General features: G+C 45.9%; 1 protein-coding gene across 1 annotated transcript in view; it reads left to right on the top strand.

Moving 5' to 3' along the window:
- The window catches only part of PROS1 (protein S (alpha)), a 65,451-nt gene that overhangs the window by 11,251 nt on the left and 33,249 nt on the right, over positions 1 to 20,951 (top strand). Inside the window, exons 2-8 of the mRNA XM_019557091.1 lie at positions 4 to 62; positions 8,680 to 8,837; positions 10,893 to 10,917; positions 11,260 to 11,346; positions 15,139 to 15,261; positions 15,413 to 15,544; positions 19,415 to 19,540. Coding sequence (XP_019412636.1) covers positions 4 to 62; positions 8,680 to 8,837; positions 10,893 to 10,917; positions 11,260 to 11,346; positions 15,139 to 15,261; positions 15,413 to 15,544; positions 19,415 to 19,540 — 710 coding nt within the window. The remainder of the gene's footprint in view (positions 1 to 3; positions 63 to 8,679; positions 8,838 to 10,892; positions 10,918 to 11,259; positions 11,347 to 15,138; positions 15,262 to 15,412; positions 15,545 to 19,414; positions 19,541 to 20,951) is intronic.

Consider the following 20,951-nt stretch of genomic DNA (forward strand, 5'->3'; position numbering starts at 1 on the left):
GAGGCCGCTGGCGGGCGGCGGGTGCTTGCTCGCCCTCCTGGCCCTCACGGAGGCCCGCGTCTGTGAGTGCCGCGCTCCCGCGCCCCGAGGGGAAACAAGGGGGGGCGGGGCTGCGGCCCCGGGGCCGGGGGCCTGTGGCAGCCCCGCGCTCGCAGCGCCGCCTGGTGTCCCCCCCCGGGCCGCCTCATGGACGGGACAGCTCCGCTCCCTGCCTCCGGGGCGAGGGCCGCTGGGGGCCCAAGGGGCACACGCACGCCCACGGGCACACACAGGCAGGGATATAGACGCACACAGAGATGGGCACGGGGACACACACACGGAGACAGGGACACACACAAGCATACACAAGGGCACACACATGGACATGGGACACACACAGGGAGGGGGACACATGCATAGAGGCAGGGACACACAGGGATGCACAGTCACAGACAGACAAGACAGACAGACACATGGACACACTGACACACACAGACAGGACTCACACAGACACACATATACAGGGATACACAGTCACAGACACAGACAGGACACACACATGGACACAAGGATACACATGGACATGGACACATGCATAGAGACAGGGATGCATACAGACACACAGGGATACACAATCACAGGCAGACACACAGGGACACATACATGGACATAGGGACACACTGACACACAGACAGGATGCACACATGGATGCAGGGACACACACACGGACACACACAGATACAGGGACACACATGGACACTCTGGTATCAGGGGGAAACTACTGGGCATACCTCAATTGATTTTGGGGGGCACCTATAGAGAAACCAGGGGCATGAGGGCACAGGCTTTAAGCACAAGAGCAGGGCATACCAGGCAGCACCCACTGGCCCTTGAATGAGTCCAGGGAGCCCAGGGGTGCTGCCCAGTGAAGCTCTGTCCAGAGATGTGGGTGCACAAGGGACATGAACGCAGCCCTGCCGTCCCCAGGAGTCCTCCCAGCCAGAACCTTCTTTCTGGTCAGGTATACTGCCAGCTTCGCTTGGGCCACTGTGTGACACAGGAGTCTGGGGCTGGGGCCACTGCGTGACACACTACACTGGGCAAAGTTGACCTGTGGTCTGATGCAGTCAACAACAGTTCTTATGTTCTTATTTTTCTGTGGTCTGAAAAGGGGTAAGACCGAGAGTTGGCATTTTCTGAGGGGTGCATTGAGCCTATCAAAAGGTGTCTCAGATTTCTGGAGGGATGCCTTGATTCCACACAGGTTGAGAACCACTGGTTTAACTGCTAAAACGTGCTCTCCTGGCACTAGAACTGCCTCTACAACACAGGTCACTGAGTTTCACCCCTTGTTCAAGACCGGGAGTCTGAAGGATAAGGTGGCTTGTGACCAAAGAATTGCAAATGGCAACATCCAAGTGCTTTAATGTATTTTTTTTTGTTCCAAATTCTTTGCAACAGAAGAATCACTCTGTTCTTTTTCTGTAGTCCAAAAAAGGAGCGAGAATGGAGGGATGGTCTTTTCTGAGAGGTGCCCTCGACTCTGTAGAGGGCTGCCTTGAATCTAAATAGTTTGAGACCATAAAAAAACCCAAAACAAAACAAAACTATATAAAAACACTTGGATGTTGGTGCTTCAGATTTACTACTCATTTATTTTCTTCATTTGAGCAGTTATTGTCTGAGGGTTGACTGAACTGCACCAGTCCAAAGCTGCATACTCAGGTGATGCTTTCCAGCTGGGTAGGATCATGACTGCTAATCTGGTTGCAGACATAAAGTGAGATGAGGAGAGATGAAAAGATGTGCCTGGTGTCCACACAGCTACTGTGGGGGCATGGGCAACTGGTGCCTCCTGAGTCTGGGGGGGCACCCGCAGAAGCTGGCAGCAGGGCTGGGGCTGGCAAGCACCCGCAGATGCCGTCAGTGGCATTGGCGGCAGGGATGGCCCTGTCAGGGGGCTCATGTGGCCCTCTCCCCCCCGCCGTAATTCCCCTACCGGTTGCCTATATGTGGGGGGAAGAAAAGAAATATTCAAGAGGTATCAATGTTAGATGGGTGTCATCTCTTTGAACACTAGGCTCAGCTCTGAGTCTTTTGCTGGGCCTGGAGGTCTGGATGTGCACAGATAAGGAGCACTTGCTGTCACCAATGAGTTTTAAGAAATGGCAGAATTTTAAAATTATACTTGTGATTCTGAGTCCAGTGTTAGAAACAGCCAACTTGGTGAAAGGGAAGTAATTAGCGGCAGTAGCAAAATAAGAGCTGCAAAGAATGTAAGCCTGGTTTTGACCTGTTTTACTAATGATTAAACCCGCAGAAGAAAAGCTAATGTTTACTATTTAAGCCTTAGTTGAAATGCTAGAGGATTTCTGACTGTGAAAATGACAGTAAAGTAGGATGAAAGTTCATTTCCTAACTTATTTTTGTGTAAATCATGGAAAAACCGCCATCATTTTCCTCTGTCTGTATGCCTCTTTTTTTTTTTTTTGTTTCTTTTGGTTTCCCTTCATTATTTCTCCTGCCACGGTTTTCCATCAACATTTACATTTGTATCTGAAAATAATTGTCAAATCAGTGCAGACCCCTTTGTTCCATCTAGTCCTGTATCCTAGCTGTTGCCGTGACTAGTTAACCATGCCAAGTGATGCTAAGAAAAAGGGCTAATAAACACACAGTTCCATACAGTTTGTGGCTGGTGCTTAATTTATGCCCTTGAAGCATGAGGATAGATATCCCTTAAAAACAAACAAACACACATTATTGTATTTATTGTAACCAGTTCCGCTGTTCTTATCCATGTAAATGATGAATCTGTTTTGAACCAAACTATTTTTGTCTGTAATAGTGGGCATCACTTTGAAATGGTTGCAACCCTTAAAAAACTCTTGTAATTATGTAGCTTAAATGTGTTACCTTTTAGTTTAATCAAGAACCCCTTAGTTCAGTGATGCTCAATATTTTTCCCTGATAGGCCGGATGGGCAGTGCCTGGTCTGACCACAGGCCAGTGGAGGGTAAGGGTCAGCCTGGCCTGAACCCAGCCCTGCAGGGGGTTAAGGGAGCTTCACCTGGCCCTTGTGGTGATGTGGTGGACTTGATTTGCCTCAGGTGGGGAGGAAGGGAGCTTGACCCAGCCCTGCAGGGGGAAAAGGAAGTGACTTGTCTCCAGGGGAGAAGGGAGCAATTCTCACCCTGCAGTGTGGGGAGGAGAATGGGGCATAGCCCAGTCTTAACCCAGTCCTGCTGGAGAAGGGGGCATGGTGTGGCCTGTCTTTAACCAGGCTGAGAGGCTTAGGGATTGAGAATTTGGCAGGGGGGAGAATTTGCCACCAAATTTCCTGACCCATGGGGACTCTGGTGGGCCAGATGTGATGCCTGTGTTGGTCACATTTGGCTGACAGGCCAGAGTTTGAGCACTGCAGCTCTAGTGCTTTTATTATTATATGAAGGGTTAAACAGGAACTTCTAAGTTCCTTGTATTCACTCAGTGTTGATTAATTTATCTAAAAAAAAAGAGATAGTGAGCACATCAAGGCTGCGTTCCAAAGTATGCAGAAGTTAGGCAATACCAGAATTAATTCATGTCTCTAATGCCTGTGAATCACAGTGTGGTTTTCAAGTATATGTGCCTTAAAAGCTCTCTGTCCTAGACTGAGATCCACAGATTCCCGATTAGAGTTTCAGCAATATCACTGGAGTCCAGTTGAGATCCTGGGTATCATCTCCCAGACACTATTACAGTACAGGGGCATTAGACTGCATCTTTATTATGTTGAGCTTGACAACAAAAAGCTCAATATGAGAACTAAGCAAAAAGTACATAGAAGTACCCATTAAACAAAAAGGTCTTTGCTGTTTCTCTGAGACACGTGGAACATATTTTCAAAAGTCAGGACCTAAATTCCACTTTCAAAACATGCTCACAAAGAGGTAAAAACATGGACCTTTTTGCATCACCTCACCTGAGGGAAGAACTAAATAGAAGAAATTAAATGATTTACTTTTCACCTGCCTGCAATTTGAGATAACTTTTGCATGTAGAGTCCCACTGGAAACTGTTGGGATTAACTGAGAGTTTCAGAAAACTCTGAGTTGAGGATCTAGGAAGTTAGCTGCTATATAGCAGCTATATCCATGGATGGTTTCAAGTTTGTAGCACAGTACTGTGTCATTTACATTTTTTAGAGTTTGCTCCATAAAGTAACTATAAACTCTGCTTAACCAGTTCTGTTAAGCCAGGTTTATGACTGATCTGCGACACCAGAGTAGTTTTTTAAGTGCTTAGGTTGTACAAGGGAATCTGTGGCTTTATTTCTTGCAAAAGAATTACATAGCTACTTGGTAAATAATCATAATATAATTAACGGCTCATCCAGTGCCTATTGAAATTAATTGTGAGGTTTTCATTGGCCTTCAGCTATACTGATATCCAGCCGCTTATGTTTGCTGAAGGGTTGACTAATGATTTGAGAGTTAAAAGTTCATTCAAGTTCCAGTAATCATACAGGCAGCAGTATAGATAAGAGATTTTTGTAGAGTACAGCAGGATCTGTGTAAACAAAGACCAGCAGTTCACCAAACAGACCAAAACATTTCTTGCACTAACTTCAACATAATAGAAAAACATGGAAGTTACAAGTGAAGCAAGATTTTGTTTTAGCCCTGAAAATTCATGGGATTTTAAGACTGAACTGGTTATCTGAAGTGGGGAGTCATTTCCTTATTTAGCTCCCCCCATTGTATTAAAAAAGAGAGAGATTCAGATCACTTCATGTGATTGCCACATTCTCAAGAATACACACTTAACAAGCATTTAATGATAACTAGCTACCAACTAGACTTACTGGAAATTGAAGACTTGGGATATTCACCAGTGTGGAATTTTTTTAAAGCCCTGCATTTGTTACTCTTATCTTATAAAGTTTTATCAACAAGACTAGAGCTTTAAGCTACCTTTTGTCCCTCACAATGTAAAGATGCCACACCAGTCTCCTTAGGTATGACTTAAGTGGTTGTCTTTGATTAGGACTGAGAAAAACTTAAAAGAGTCCATTCCCTTCTACCACATCCAGAATTTTCTTCATATATGTGGTGAATTACATGACCAAGCAGAGAATTTTCATTTTCCAAAAGGCAGAGTATAAAAGGAGAAAATGGTCTTTGGCACCTTCAGAAATCTATGCCTTTGGAGTCAATTTCCTACATGTTTTGAGTACACAGGGTAAAGAATCACTATATCAGATCACAGGTCTTAAGATTTTTCAGCATATGTTGACATATACACATGTTAATTTTACCCTAGCCGGCTTGGGTATCAATGGTTTTGCATAGCCCTAGCTATATAGGCTTCAGCCTAGGTTGTACAAAACCCCAACCAAGACTCCAGGGGCATGTCCCCATGAGTGGGAATGTGCGTTTTCCCAGGTACAAACAGCAGTGGCACGCTATGTGCTGCTACTACTTGTCCCTGGGGAATGCCTGTGTACGCATGTTCAGGTGCATAGCACATTTCTTCAGGTGGGTTGGGGAGGCTTGGGGCCAGCACCTGGGCTGGCCTTAGCAGCCTTACCTATGGTCTTTGTGGGGGGTCTCCAGGGGCTGCAGCTGTGGTGATCCGGCAGCAGGGAGTCAGACTGGCAGCCAGAGTGTGGCTCCGACCATCCAGGTTCCAGGTTTCCAGTGGCACATGCTGCTGACATGTGCACTGCCCTGCTTTTTTTAGGTGTGGGTTTCTTGACATTGGGATCTCTGGTGTCAAAATTAGCACCATGGGGAATGCCTGCATGTGTGGTGCAGGTGGTGTGCAGTGCTGCAGACGGGTCTGCCCAAGCTCCAGACCATGCTGTGACTGCTGCAAGGCCCCAGCTCCAGAGCAGCTCCCTGCCTAGTCGCGCATCCTGCCAGTGCTGCTGGGGCTGGTCGCCATGGAAACCTGGCCCCATACTGTCACATTGCTGTTGCTGGGATCTCCATGGAAACCAGCTACAGTGACTTGAGCAAGGGCTGCTGGGAAATGGAATTTGCCACTGGCCTGATCCTGCCTGTGGGCTGTACTTTGCGCACCCTGTGCTACAGTATGGTGATGTGATAGCTGATGGCATTAGTTTACAATGTAACCCTGTGCTTATACCCTAACAAGCCTATCATAGAAAATTAGATGTATGTCATGGAGGCTGTCTGTATTTGATATTCAGTTTTGTTGCTGTACAAAGCCAGCCAGTTGCATCCATGAATTCCTGATCATTTAATAGACTGGCCTTAACATAGTTTGAAGCATACAGGGGTTAGTTGCTCCTGCCACCAGAGAGCAATCACTAGCAAAGGACAAATGAAAGCGGTGCACTGATATGTTGGTCCATATCGGATTCATATCAGCACTGATAAAAGGAAAATTGATGTTACTGGCAGTTGGCTTTTTTGGCTCATGTGGCCAATAGTATTGCCCATAAATGCTGCATGCATATTCAGCTGCAGCATGCATGCGGCCAGGAGCTCAGCCTAGAAGCATGGACAGCATCATCCGGCTGGTAAGTCTGTGGTGGGGAAGGGGCATGGGGGGGCATTTTGAGGCCCCCACGGTGAGGGAGGGAGTGGGGCTGGGGTAGGGGCAGGCACTGCACAGCCAGGGTGGGGAGCCATGGCTTGTCCAGGGAATGCAGGGTGGGGGGGGACTCCCACTGCTGCATGCATCCCCAGTGGAGGCATGGGGGGCATGTGGACCCCAGATCTGTGTGCAGGGTGAGGGCAGGCTGCTGCTGTGCACTTTGGGCAGGGTCTGTGCCAGCCTTTTCCTGGCAGGGGGGCTGGACCTGGGCTGTGCTTGGGGTGGGCAGTGGCAACCCTGGGAGGGCAGCTACAGTGAATTTTGGGGTGGCTGTAGCGCCCCCCCCCGGAGCCTCTCCTCCCAGTGCTGCTGCTGCCTGCCCGGCCCCTGCTTCCCCTGAGTATAGCCCAGGCCCAGCCCCGCTTCCAGAAAGGGGCCCTGAGTGCACAGCAGCAGCCCACCCTAATCAGCCCACAGATCCAGGGGGCACATACCATCCAGGCTTCCCCCAGAGTGTGTGCAGTGGCAGGAGCCTCTCCCCCTGCACCCTCTGGATGGACTGTGGCTCTGTCCTGTGCCCTGCCCCCCCCGACTGTACCAGCACCTGCACCAGCGTCAGCCCCACTCCCTCCCTCACCATAGGAACCTCACTCTGCACCCCCTATGCCCTTACCTCCCCCCTGCCCCTTCCTCCCCACAGACTTACCAGCTGGATGCTGCTCTCTAAGCTGCCGGCTTGCATATTGGCAATCGGATTGGTATTGGCAGATATGGCTCATTAATAATCGGCCATTGGTATTGGCCCCAAAATGTTTATTGGTGCACCCCTAACAAATGATGTTCCAGTGGGAAGGTATGCAGGAGAACAGACCACTACAGCCACTCTCCCTAATGAGCTGTATTACTTCCTTCCATTAATCTATTTATCAACACATGGACCTATGGGACTGTCTACTCTAGCATGTTATTGCTGGTCTTTGTACCCCAGTGGATCAAGATTTCAGTTAATCAATACAATCTTGCTTGTGAGCATAAAGCATGTCTGCTGGAACTGATGATCACAGCATAGCATCCTAGGTTAGTGATGAGTATTCATAAGCAGCTTGTCTGCAAATGTCATGACCCTCACAAAGCCATGTTAATCTGATAGGTTAAATCGTGCAAATGCTTATTAACGTAAGGCAGGTGCCTTTCTATTACATTACATTTTGGTGCCCAGTAGCTAACATGGATCAGGCTTTGCCCCCCAACCTTATGCCTTGGACTTTTTCCAGCTATGCTAATCCATTACCTCCTTGTTGACTAGAAGTAACCAAAACAAAAAACAAACAAACCAGCCAAACCAAAACAGTAGCAGCAGCAAAACTGAAACCAAAAACAGTCAACAAAATCCCAGTCAAATTTAGATGTGGTCTGTCCAAGCTCATTAAAGTATACAGGAATCTTCCAACATTAGGTTGGGTCCTAATAGTACAATATGCTTAACAATCAGTGGGGATAGCAACACATATGTGCAAAAAGTAAATAGCAATACACACACAGCACTGCAACTCCACAATGTCTATGGTGTATATGTGTTCTACATTTATACAGGGCCATATGCTACTTCCTGCAATACTAACCCAAGCATTTCCAAGCCAAACTGTAGGTGTGAGATTTTGCCATGTATACAAAGTTGTTCCAAAATATAAAGGAACATTTAGTTTGGTTAAAAGTATTTGCTGGCATCTAGCCTTATAAAAAATAAAATGAAAACCCCTCTTGGCCTCACATAAAAGAGGTACACAGAAAACGCTTACTACTGTATAATTAAAACAAATCATTCCCACTTTGAGGTTTCAGTTTATCAGTTTATTTTCCTTATAGATTACATACAAATTATGCTTCTGGCACAGCTTTGTAAGCACATAATTACTTGGATGTCAATAAGAATTTTTTTTGTTGTGGGAAACCAACCCAGGCACCACACAGACAAAACAATTTTGAAGCATCTTTCTTTTCTCCAACACTGTCTGCATATTTGTACATGCCCACATCACAGCCACAGTTTAATTCTGGCTTTTGGTTTAGATGCTCACTTGAAGTTAATCTTCACATTATAAAAGTGTTTAGCTGTTACACCATAAAAAGAAAGAAATGTTTGTTTTTATCAAGTTTTGTCTCAGCAGCATGCCTCAGAATACCTGGTTAGGAAACGCAGAGCAAATTCTTTTATGGAAGAAAGTAAGAAGGGAAATTTAGAAAGAGAATGTGTTGAAGAACTATGCAATAAAGAAGAAGCCCGTGAAATCTTTGAAAATGATCCTGAAACGGTAAGAATTTCATGAGTATCTGCATGATGGAGAAAAAATCTTTTGCAGAGGGAGAGAAATCCCTGGAATTGCACAAGGTTTTTATACAATAGGGCTAAAAATACGATACAGACAGAGAGCCAAGGGCAAAATTCTCTCACGTACAGCCAGGCAGCACAATGTGTAGGCACAATGCATGTTATTAGGGAAGACAGACTACAAGCACGTAGGATGGCTGAGTGCATGTCCTTTGGATTTAAAAAAAAAGCATGAGTTTTAGGCCATCGTTTTGCAAGCATTCGGGTGGAACACCCATTGGCTTCACTGAGAATTTTTATATGGACAGCACATTGCAACACAGCTGTCTTGATAAAGATACTAGGCACCTTTGCTGAGGGGCTTTCTTCTAGGTATGAGAGTACTCATGCACTTTGCTCTTTAGATCTATGTTTTGAATTAATTTAAATCAGTTGTTTATTACAAAGTAGACGAGAGAAAATCCATTCATATTTGTGGTTCAATATAACCTGTAAATTGTTTACATACAGTGCTTTTCATATAGTGCAGCACATTTGGCCATATTGATTATTAAGGATGTGCACATTGAAATTAGACACATCTTCATAAGGCATGGGTGGGCAAAATGCAGTGCGGGGGCTGGATCTGGACTGCCAATTCATTGGATATGGTCCATGGCTGCCCCTGTGGTGCTTTACCTGGGGCTGAGCCCTACCCTGGCAGATGGTGCCTGCTGTCCCTGCCCTGGCCAGTGTACACAGCTTACCAGCGGGGCTGCTTCTGGTGCGTCTGCAGCTGCCCAGGTGCTGTTCCACACCCCTTGCCTCCAGTGGCAGATCCCAGCTGCCTTACACCCATTTTGTTTGCCCAGTGAGTGGGTGAAAGACAGCTGGGAGCTGGAGCTGGAACCCCATGTGCTGGGGCAGGAGCCACCCGGCTGAAGCCTCTTCCCAGCCCAGAACAGTGCAGAAGGAGCAGGAGCAGGAGCCACCACTGGAGTAAAGGGGAGCAGAGCAGCACCTGGCTGCTGGAGCTGCACTGGGAGCAGCCCTGTTGGTAAGCTGCATGTGCCAAGCTGTGTGTGCTGGAGCCAGGCTGGTGGGCATGGGCTGGAGTGCAGCCTGGACTGCCCCAGGCAGGGCTTGGCCCCACACAGAGAGCTGCAGGGACAGCTGTGGACCACAACGCCCGGGTGAGTTCTGCTTCATGCGTCCCTTGCTTCCTCCTCCCTCCCCTCACCTCTGGCTGGCTCCTGGAACCTAGCACCCAGGCAAGCCTCCTCCCCCCATACACACACAACCCCCTTTCCACACCTGCATATACCACCCACAGGGCAGGAGCTGCCCCACAACCCCACCCTGTGATCCCAGCCTTGCCCATGCATCTTGCTCCTGAACACTGCTCCTCACTTGCCTTGCAGCTCCACCTCACATAGAGAGTTTTGGTGAGTTGCTGTGGTGGCTGTCAGGGGAAGAGGTGCTGACCTGGCTCACGACAACTCATCAGAACTCCCTATGTGGCCCCGGGCCCAAATAATTGCCCACCCCAACTTAAGGGAATCAATATTTTTTAAATAAGTGACTGATAACATATTTCCATGTCATTTGACATGGAAATATATACATGTTCAAAGCCAGATTTCTAATACCTTTCTTATTTGTTGCGTACTATTCAAGGGAAAAATTTTCAAAATCTAGGCAACCTGTTCAACCTGAAGGGCTTTAAAAGGATTTCCCTGCAAGGACATTGCCAAAGCCTAATTTTTTTCCTGTGAAGAACAGAATTAAAGAGGAAGTACTGGCCTGATTTTCCTCTGCCTCTCATCCTTTAGTAACTTGGAATCTTGTTTAATAAAAAACCTGTGTTTTAACTTATAAATAAGTTTTCTTGAAAATTTCTAGTGTATTTTTATATATAGTAAGAGGTAAGTTATGGACTTTTCTCTTAGTTTCTCTTACAATGAAATGACAAACAACATTACAATAAAATAAGTTACCTGTATATTTACTGTTGGTTATGTTAACTTTTTCTGATATTTCTCATATTTTTTTCCTACAGGAATACTTTTACCCCAAATATATACGTAAGTACCGCTCCCCCCATTCTCTATAGTTTGTAGAGTTCTCGTAGCTTTCTTCTCATTTGCGTATTATTGTTTTTTAACAGTAGTAGTGGTATGAGGAATCTTTTCCCATTTTGATTATGACGCATATTAACTCACTAGTACCTCTCTATCCTTAGGTCCTGACTGAGTTATTCAGAACGTGGAGTGTGAGATCAGGTGTCCTTAATTTGACCAAACAGGTTTTCTAGTTCCATCCAGGAGAACAGACTCTTTGAAGATGCCAAGGTTAAACTGTTCTAATTTCATTCTAAATGGATGTTTGGAGCATAAGCAAATTGTGCATGGGGTTTGTATTTACAGGCTGCCTCACCTACCCCCGACTAGGGATCGCAAGCATTTCTGTGATGTCTCCAGGTTCTTCAAGTGACCTGAGGACTTGTATCACTGGTAAGAACTGTTGTTATATGTTTCTCACCCAGCACCAAGACTGGGTGTGTCTACGTGTGTGCATTTACTGCGCAGTAACTGAAATTACTGTGCAGTACAGGCATGTGTCTACACCGGAACACCTGTACTATGCAGTAAATATGGCAACTCACACGAACGCTTATACTACGCAGTAAATATGGCAACTGATGCTGACATGAGCATAAATTTGATACCTGCATCAGCTTTAATGTGCTTTAACACCTGTACATGTAGATGCTGGCCTATTCCTGCTTACTGCACAGTAATTTACTGTAAATTTAAGCCAGTGTAAATGCAACATATAGACATGGCCACTGTGCATCACTCTGGGGTTCTGAATCAAGTTTAAGCTTACATATCACCTCTATAAAAGTTCACCTAGCAAGAAAAAAAAATAGTGTTTTGACTCATCTAATGCAATTAGAAAGCAAATTACAACATTATATTTTACTAGTAAATTAAGAGCTTTACTGTTAACACTGACTAAGAAGTTCAATTCTAGGAGCAGTGCTGGAAAGGAAATGGGGCATGAAATTCCTCCAGAACTATAGAGGCATCTGCCCATTGCAGCCCATTCCTTCACTTATATTAGCTCACTCAGTTCATGCCCAAGTTGCTCCTGACCTCCTGTGCCCAGAGTCACGGTCCGAAAAGGTTCTGTTCAGTCAAATAAAGGGATTGTGCCCCTTTCTTTTACACAGTTTTAGAAGTGCCGTGGTCAGTCTGGCTCACAGTGAAGCAATCTTTTAAGGATGAAGAATTCAAATATTTGCTAGAAGATGAGGTCATTGGCCTCAGGGATTTTATACTTTGTAACAAACTTACATCTACCTAATGTTGCATAACCACGTAGTTATTCATTCAGTATGTTTGATCAATTAATTCAACATGAAAATGCATCCTTTCTAACAAATTAATAGGAAGCAGTCTGTGTCATATGCCTTTTTTAAGCATGTTACCCTCCATAGTTAACTTTCATTGCTGTGACATGTTGAAAGTGCTTTCAGCCTGTAAATATATGTATTTGTCCCTAAACGTCTGTCCTTTTTATTGTCCTTGAATGCAAACAAAGGTAAAACAGAATCCTGAGTAATTTCACTACATAGATGAACACATTTTCCAGATCATGGTGCCAACCTGCCTGCAGTTGCAAATTAAAATGGACTTTCTTTTTTACCCTCACTGAGGGTTCCAGGATGGGTAGGAGGAAGGACTTTGCAGACCTGCATGAATATGTTATATTACTGACTTCTAGAGAAGATTAACAGTAGTAAGTTGATCCACCTCCCAAAGTAACCCAAATTGAAAACAAAGTTGTTACTGCTGAATGCCCATGGGGGAAAAATAAAAATAAAGGAGAAGCGGTAACGTTTTCAATAGTTTTTTAAAGGCCAGACTTATACAGGAATTAAGTGTCTAAAATTCAGTCAGGCTTCTGTTGTTGAGTGAGGCTGCAATTTGATTATTCTGCTCCCCCACTCCCTGCAACCAAAAACTTGTCAATAGACAATGGTAATGAATTTTAACTGAAAATTGGATCAAAAGTGGCGGGGAGCAGCAAGCCAAGACAAACATAGCTCTTCTTTCAACATCTGCACCAGGAAGTGGTCCCCGACACTCTCCAGAATCTTCCTGGTTTGCCTATGGACTGCTGTATTGTCCTTCTAGCAGATGTCAGAGTGATTGAAGTCCCTCATGAAAACCAGGGCCTGTGATTGGGAAAACTTCCAATAGCTGTTTGAAGAAAGCCTCATCCACCTCATCCTCCTGATCTGGTGGTCTAGAGCACCCACCACACCATCACCTTTGTTGCTCTCCCTTCTGATCATAACCTGGAGAGTTTCAGCAGGCCTATCTCTAGTTTTATAGTGGATCTTTGAGCAATCATATGCCTCTTTTACGTAAAGCACAACTCTTCCTCCTCTTCTTTCCTGCCTGTCTTTCCTGAACAGTTTATACTAATCCATGAGTGCTCCAGTCAGATGAGCTATTCCATCAAGTCTCTATTATTCCAGTCATGTCATAGTTCCATGATTGTACAAGGACTTCTAATTCTTCCTGCTTCTTTCCCAGGCTCCGTGCATTCAGGTACAGACCCCTGAGATAACTAGCTGGTTGCCCTGCTTTCTCAGGAAGAATGAAAAGGCCTCCCCTGTTGCTCCTGTTTGTGCTTACTCCAGGTCACCTACTTCCCTGCTTACCTCAGGACTTTGGTTTCCATCCCTTGGTGAACCTACTTGAAATCAGCATAGCCCTTGTTTTAGCCAGGGTATTTCCCCTATTTCTGAGAGCATCTGCTAAGTCAGGTGATAAGGAAATACATGGTTTGAAAGATTTGTTGTGATCCATGATGATTTGTGCTGGGGATGAAGATACTGTAACAAACTCAATAGTTCTTCTCCTTCCCCTGCAGGCTGGCAAGATCTTTCGAATTGCTATCTGGGCTGCTGTCATGAGCAGTTATTAGGGAGCAGTTGGTGGTGATTGGGGAGCAGTAGCAGTGAACCTTTCTTTATTTATCCACAACCTATCCATAATCTGGGTAGAACCAGTCTTAAATTACTCCCAGGACAGTTTCTCCTAGGAGAGTGAATGTCTGTACAACTTACCCTTCCAAGAGGAGATGCAACAGAGTTCTCCAGCATCCTAGGTGCTTTGCTTCTCCCTTCCCCACAAACAGTGTGTGTTGCTCTGGTTGGATTCTACTACACTAGCCAAATAGGGAGCAGAAAATGGGCTCCTTACAATCCTGCACTGTGCTGCAGGGAGACAGGCTAACTCTGAGCAGTCTGGGGCATCAAATCAGGGCTGCCCAAGCAGTGCTGCAGTCTGTCTCCAGACAGACTGAGGGAGTTCGTAGAGCACTCTGAGATGTGTGCACAAGGACCCCCCTGCTGTACAAAATTAGCATCGCAAACTCTGCTCTTCAGGGGCTCAGCATTCAAGGGCCTGAAGATGTCTGTTCAGGCATCTCTAGGAAAGTTTTTCTACCGGGAGAACAAGCCAAGGAGAATTCTCCTAGTTTATCAGAGCATGTGTACATGCAAAAGGCTGAAAAATACACAGCAGATTTTTTCACCTTTGGAAAAACATGGCACTTTAGATCCCAGTACTCTGCCAAAGGCAGTTTTCACGAGCAAAAATAAAACATTAAGAATGAGTGGAGGAAATGAAGCCTCTCTTTGCATTCTAGCACAGCAACATAAAATCAAGTGCTTCTTCTATCCATGGCACAGGCAATAGGGATGCAAGTCTCCCTATAAATGTGCCGTATCTAGCATGACAAGAGAAATTGGTCTTTGTGCCTTTTGACCTTTAGTCTTTCTGCCAAGACTCATGCTGATATATTTGGGGTGGTAATCAGTGATTTAGACAGTGGTCCAATAAGAACTGAACTGAAACCATTTTTTGTGACTTAAAAACAACACTATAAAGCTATCATTTAGTTCTATCCTGCCATTATTACAAATGTAGATACACTAAGTAGCAAGAAGTTTTGTGTAACAGTTTCTTGAACCATTTGTCTCACAATAGTTTTGCTTTGATGGAGGCAAAATGTTACAGATACATAACAAATAATACTGTTTTGGATTAGTTGCAGGAGGAGGGAGAGTCTTGTTACTGTTGAGGTGACTTGCCCAAGGACATTGATATATGGATGTTTGTATCAAGCTTTTTCTGTCTTCAGTAGTTTTGTTGAGAAAGAAGCAAGATTAGGGAAAGCACCTTAAAAAAATAAGCTGTTTTATTTTTTTTTCAATCATACCACAGAAATTTCAAATCAATGTACCCCTCTACCATGCAATGAAAATGGATACACAAAATGCATAGATGGGAAAGCTGCATACACCTGTGTTTGTAAGCCAGGATGGCAAGGAGAGAGATGTGAAGGAGGTATGCTCCCTACTCTGACAGTTGTGAGAACTATTGTTCTAATAACTAAACTGAAGCATTGTTTACCAGAAGTATGTTATTAAATACATAAGCCAGCAAATAACCTCTCCTAGATTAAGCTTTAGTGTTTTGTTTTTTATATTCCTTCTAGATATAGATGAATGTCAAGATCGAGAAAATATAAACGGAGGGTGTAGCCAAACATGTATTAATTTGCGTGGAAGCTACCGCTGTTTCTGTGAAGATGGTTATTACATGCTTCCAAATAAGAAGGACTGCAGAGGTAAAAGGAAACACTTGCAAATATCAGCACATGAATGATAAATAGTCTGCAAACTGTAGATTAGCTATGTAGTCCTGCCTAAATTTTCTAGTGTCCCTTTCCATTTATCTCTTCCATATTGAACCACATTCAGCATTTTAGTAACAGTTGATTCCCATTGATAGGTCCAGCTAAGTTTTTCTAGCTAAACTAGAAGAGTTAGCTAGTTCACAAAACCCAGCGGTTGAGTAATACACAATAGAATGAGTCCAGTGTGCAGCTTTCGTAGCAAGCCTGGGCCAAGTTTCTAGACTATCGGGGTCAGCTAACATTCTTCTCAGTTAGGAGGGAAAATAGTAATGAATTAATTATGTGCAGTTTCTAGGGCTGTGCAAAATGGTTGTATTTTGATTTGGTTTCAGATTCGGCTGTTTTGGAGGACAGTGATTTGTTTTGGTGTTTTGGATCACTGTCCTGTTTTGTTTTGGCTGAATCTGTTTTGTAGATTTGGCTCTGCTGAATCTCCTCTGAATCTGTTTCGAATGGGCTGCAAGGGAAGCTTCTCACAGCCCTACCTATCCAGGTGGGGCTTGGGGACAGGGATGGCAGGGTCCGAGCAGGGTACAGGATGGGGATGTGGGTGGCTCATCTGGGGGAGGGCTGCTGCCCTCTGTGCAGGAGAGTAGACCCCACCAGATCTCTGATCCCTGTTACACTGGGTCGTGGGTCAGGGAAGCAGCGCAGAGCAGCTAGCAAACCTGCTGGTCCCTGCCGCACGACTCAGCTCCACAGGGAGCAGAGATCCACACTGAGGGTCTCCTTGCTGCCTCTGCCCACCCCGTGCTGCCCCAGCAATGTGGGGTTGCGTGGGGGCGGGCAGCAACAGCAAGGAGACCCTGGTGCAGTTCACTGGTCCCTGCCAGGTTACATGGCGGGGTGACTTAGCTCTTCAGGAAACAGAGATCTGGGGCTGCAGGGACCCCCAGCCCCCAGTTTGCTTTCCCACCCCCTGGTTTGATTCCCCAGCTCTCTGATTATTCCCCCAGTTCTTCCCAGGGGTGCGGGCCCCCTGTTCTGTGTGCTGGGTTTCAGCAGGTTGCCGTTGCAGGATGGGGCCAGCAGCAGTACTGCAGTCTTCCTGGTACACAACTGCGGGCTCTGCCAAGTGGCCGCTGTTGGCTCTAGCCCACAGCAGCAGCCTGCTGAAACCCTGTGCACAGATCAAGTACCTGAATCTCCCCAGAAAGAGCTGGGGGAAGCGATCAAATAGCTTGGGAATCAAACTGGGAGCTAGATGTCAATGTCAGAGTAGCCCTTCCCCACTGTTTTCCCCTCCCGCTTAGTTTTTGTTTCCCTGCAAGCCTAGCTCTGAAACTCCGAAATTCTCTGAAACATTTCTGATATGTTTTAGAGCCTTCTGATTCATTTCAGAGCTTTTTTGGCACCTTCCATTTCAATTTGGATTCAGTGTTTTGGGCACTGAAATGGCTGCTGAAATTTTGCACAGCCCTCGCAGTTTCTAAAGGAAGAGGCTTATTTTGCCTTGAAACACCATAAATACTTGGAGAGGTGTAGCTCAAATGTCTTTTCCATTGACTATATCCTTAATTTCCTAGTTTGGGATAAAATTTTAGGTAAAATATATGTATTCTTATAATATGCAGAAACATTTGTTACTATTTTAGCAAGAAAAGAGTTTGCCTCTTCTTAAAATTGCTTTTCATTACAATTCAAAACTTTTCTGTTTAACTGTATTAAGTGGTACAGATAACTTTGTCATAGAACTCAAAAAGCCAAAGTTTTCAGGCTGTCTTTTACTGGGACTCTCTTTGCATGTCTGCATATCTTTTTGCATATCTTTTGCATATCTTTGTGGTTATACAGTTTTCAGGGAAATTCCAGGCAACTGAGAGAGTGTTCATGTTGGGACATTATAATTTCATAGTTTCAGAGTTTCTAGGGTCAGAAGGGACCGGAAAAAATCATCAAGTCTGACCCCCTGCTGTGGGCAGGAATCAGTGCTGGGATCATAATACCCCAGCCAGATATCTATCCAACCTCCTGTTGAAGACCCCCAAGGTAGGGGAAAGCACCACCTCCCTTGGGAGCCCATTCCAGAGCCTGGCAGCCCTAACTGTAAAGTAATGTCTCCTGAACCTGCTCTCAATCAATTTGTGGTTGCTATTCCTTGTTATTCCAGGTGGTGCTCGGGGGAACAGAGCCTCACCTATTTTCCGCTGGTCCCCCCTGGTGAGTTTATAGATGGCCACCAGATCTCCTCTCAGTCTTCTCTTGAGGAGGCTGAATAGATGGTTGTCTAACAGTTTGTTGTGGTTCTGAATGAGGGACTATATCCAGACAGAATACCGCTGAAATATGGGTCTTACTAATACAGACCAGTGATGTTTGTATTTGTTATTGAAGGGAGGTTGTTCATACATATTATTTCATTCATTAGAGCTAGATTGTGCAATCCTTTCTAGATGAGACCTTGTCAAACATGTTATCCTTTTGAAGCTAGAAGATTACGTGACACTAGCAATAGAAAAAGGATTTACTGATGTAAGTGAAGACTGCATAAAGTAGGGGTGCACCGATAGAGATTTTTGGGGCCAATAGCTGATATTTAAGGAGGCAGGTCGGTTGATACCAATCTGATTTCCGATACAGCTGCCTCCAGCTGCTAAGTCCGGTGTGGTGGTGGAAGGGGAGGGGGGAGGGAATGGGAATGGGGGGGCAGATCAATGCCCCTCACGGTGAGGGAGGGGGCAGGGGCAGGGAGAGGCACTGCTCAGGCGGCGGGGGAGGGGGGCTGGAGCCATGGCTTGTGGGTGGGGAGGCAGCTTCTGTTGCTGCTTGCACAAAGGAGGGCATGGGAGAGTGTGCCCCCTGGATCTGTGTGGGGCAGGGCGGACTGCATCCAGGGCTGCACTCTTCTTGGCAGGAGCTAGGCTCATAGTGGGTGCCAGTGGCTCCGGGAGGATGCTGCATCCACCCCAAATTTTGCCACTGCTCTGCTTGCAGTGCTGCCACTGCCAGTTGCCCTGCACAGCCCCAGCTCTTCCCAGCGCATCAGTTGAGGTGGGGCATTAAGCCAAGGCTGTGCCTGGTGGCTGGTGGTGGCGGTGCTGCAAGTGGAGCGGTGGTGAAATTTGTGGTGGATGCAGCATCCTGCCAGTGCCACCAGCACCCACTCTGAGCCCAGCCCCGGCTGAGAAGAGCCCCACACAGCTCCGACTGCAGCCCACCTCACCCCGCAGAGATCCGGGGGGCACATGCCTCTCCCCCTCACCATGCCCTCTTGGGGTGTAAGCAGTGGCGGGAGCCACCTCCCCCCTCCCATGAGCCATTGCTCTGGCTTCCCCCCTCCCCCGGCTGGGGTAGTGTCTGCCCCTGCTCCCTTCCTCACCATGGGGGCATTAATCTGTCACCCCTCATGTCCTTTCCCTCCCTCCTTTTCCACCACACCGGACTTACCAGCTGGAGACAACTCTCCATGCTGCCGGCTGTACTCCTTGCTGCTTGAGTGCTGCGCTGTGGCTGCACGGGTACTTATTAGCCAAATGATCGGCCGCACCAGGCCATTATCCAATACAACCAGTTTTCTTTATATTGGATCAATGTATTGGTGCACATCTAGCATAAATTGTACTATAGATCCAAGGAAAAGGATCAGGTATCTTAGAGAGAAGAGTTTACAGAGTATGAATATGAAAAATCCTTTAGGAAGTCACTATTACAATACTTACAATATTAACTCTGGTCTGACAGCTTGCCAAACCTAACAAGACATACCAGAATTTTCAGCCTTATTTCTCCTTGTCTTGGAGCAGGTGGTAGTAAAGAATTTCTTAAGAGAATATATTCTCAATACTGCTTCTGTATTTATAGACAGGGATGAATGTATGTTACGGCCAAACATCTGTGGAACAGCCAAGTGCCAGAACACACCTGGAAAATATGAATGTGTATGTGCAGAGGGCTTCAGATATAATTCAACTACAAAGAACTGTGAAGGTAGTATTTTGTTTTAATCATCATCATCTTTATAAAGTATGCAACTTTCTTGTATTAGTTTAATCCTCATTTTTTAACCACTGTGAGTCTCAAATGTTCATTTTCTCAGTTACTCAGCCTCAGTTAGGCTGCTTTTTGTACAAAGATGTAAATTAACTACTGGGGAAATTCATTCACAAAAGGCTTTCTTTGGGACCCAAGACCTCTCTCTATATATCTGTCTATGTACTATTTATCAGTCTATACAGTGTTCCCTATATTCATAGAACTCTGTGTTAGAAGGATGAGTTGTATAAGGACAATCTGGATGGAGGACGGGATCCACCTCCAAGGAGGAATATTCTGCACTGGTCTGGTTCTGCAGGGAGCAAACCAGGAAAGCCAAGGCTACGATAAAACTCCAACTAGCTACAAGTATCTAAGATAATAAAAAGTCCTTTTTCAGATATGTGGGGAGCCAGAGGAAAAGCAAGGGCAACATTGGACCCCTGCTAAAACAGATGGGACAACTGACAACCGACACCCAGGAAAAAGCCAACCTATTAAATGGGTACTTTGCGTCAGTCTTTCATCAGTCCCATGGGACACCCATGCCCATTACGAGACAGGGATGCCTAGGTGAGGGAGATTCCCTGCCCTCCATCAGTGATGACCTTGTGAAGGAACACCTTGAGAGACTGGACACCTTCAAGTCAGCCGGCCTCAAGGCCCCAGGCCACCTGTCCAGCTTTTGCTGCTTAGACAGAAGTGCCCCAGAGAATCTTGGGGGCCCTCTCTAGATTTGGAAAGTCAGAGTTCCCTGCTAATGAAGACCAACCCCAGGATCTCCTGGGCACATTTCCATAATCAGGGAAAGTCCACATGGGTCTGGGTGTGGATCCACAGGAACTGGAGAAATCCTGGGCTCTATGTGCATCCACACTGGGACCCGCAATGAACCAATGCCTCTGAGTAAAGTATGGGTTGGCATGAGACCTGGCATAGGTCCCAGCATGGAGGCACAGGGTACCAGGAATTCCTCAGCTTCCATGCCACCCCATACCTCCACCATGGGAGATGTGCTGACCTGTGCTGTATGAAGCATGTGTTGTTGTGGGTCCTGGCAAAGAAGTGCAGGGCAAGGAGGAAGCTGGGAAATCCCCAGTTAAGGGGGACACATTGTCTGTTGTTCCACATGGGGCATATGCCTGATGCAGAACGTCCCAGGAGGCAAAGTAATGAGTGGAACTTACCTGCAGCTCAGGATGGGTCACACAGAACAATGAGCAATCTTTGAAAACTCCTGGTGCTCTGGTGTAGTGCCCGAAGACCGGAAGAAGGCCAATGTGGTGCCGATCTTCAAGAAAGGGAGGAGAGTGGATCTAGCTAACTACAGGCCCATTAGCCTGACTTCTATCCTGGGGAAGATCTT

Source organism: Crocodylus porosus, unplaced genomic scaffold (genome assembly GCF_001723895.1).
Source record: "Crocodylus porosus isolate Cpor-Errol unplaced genomic scaffold, CroPor_comp1, whole genome shotgun sequence".
Taxonomy (NCBI): Eukaryota; Metazoa; Chordata; order Crocodylia; family Crocodylidae; genus Crocodylus; species Crocodylus porosus.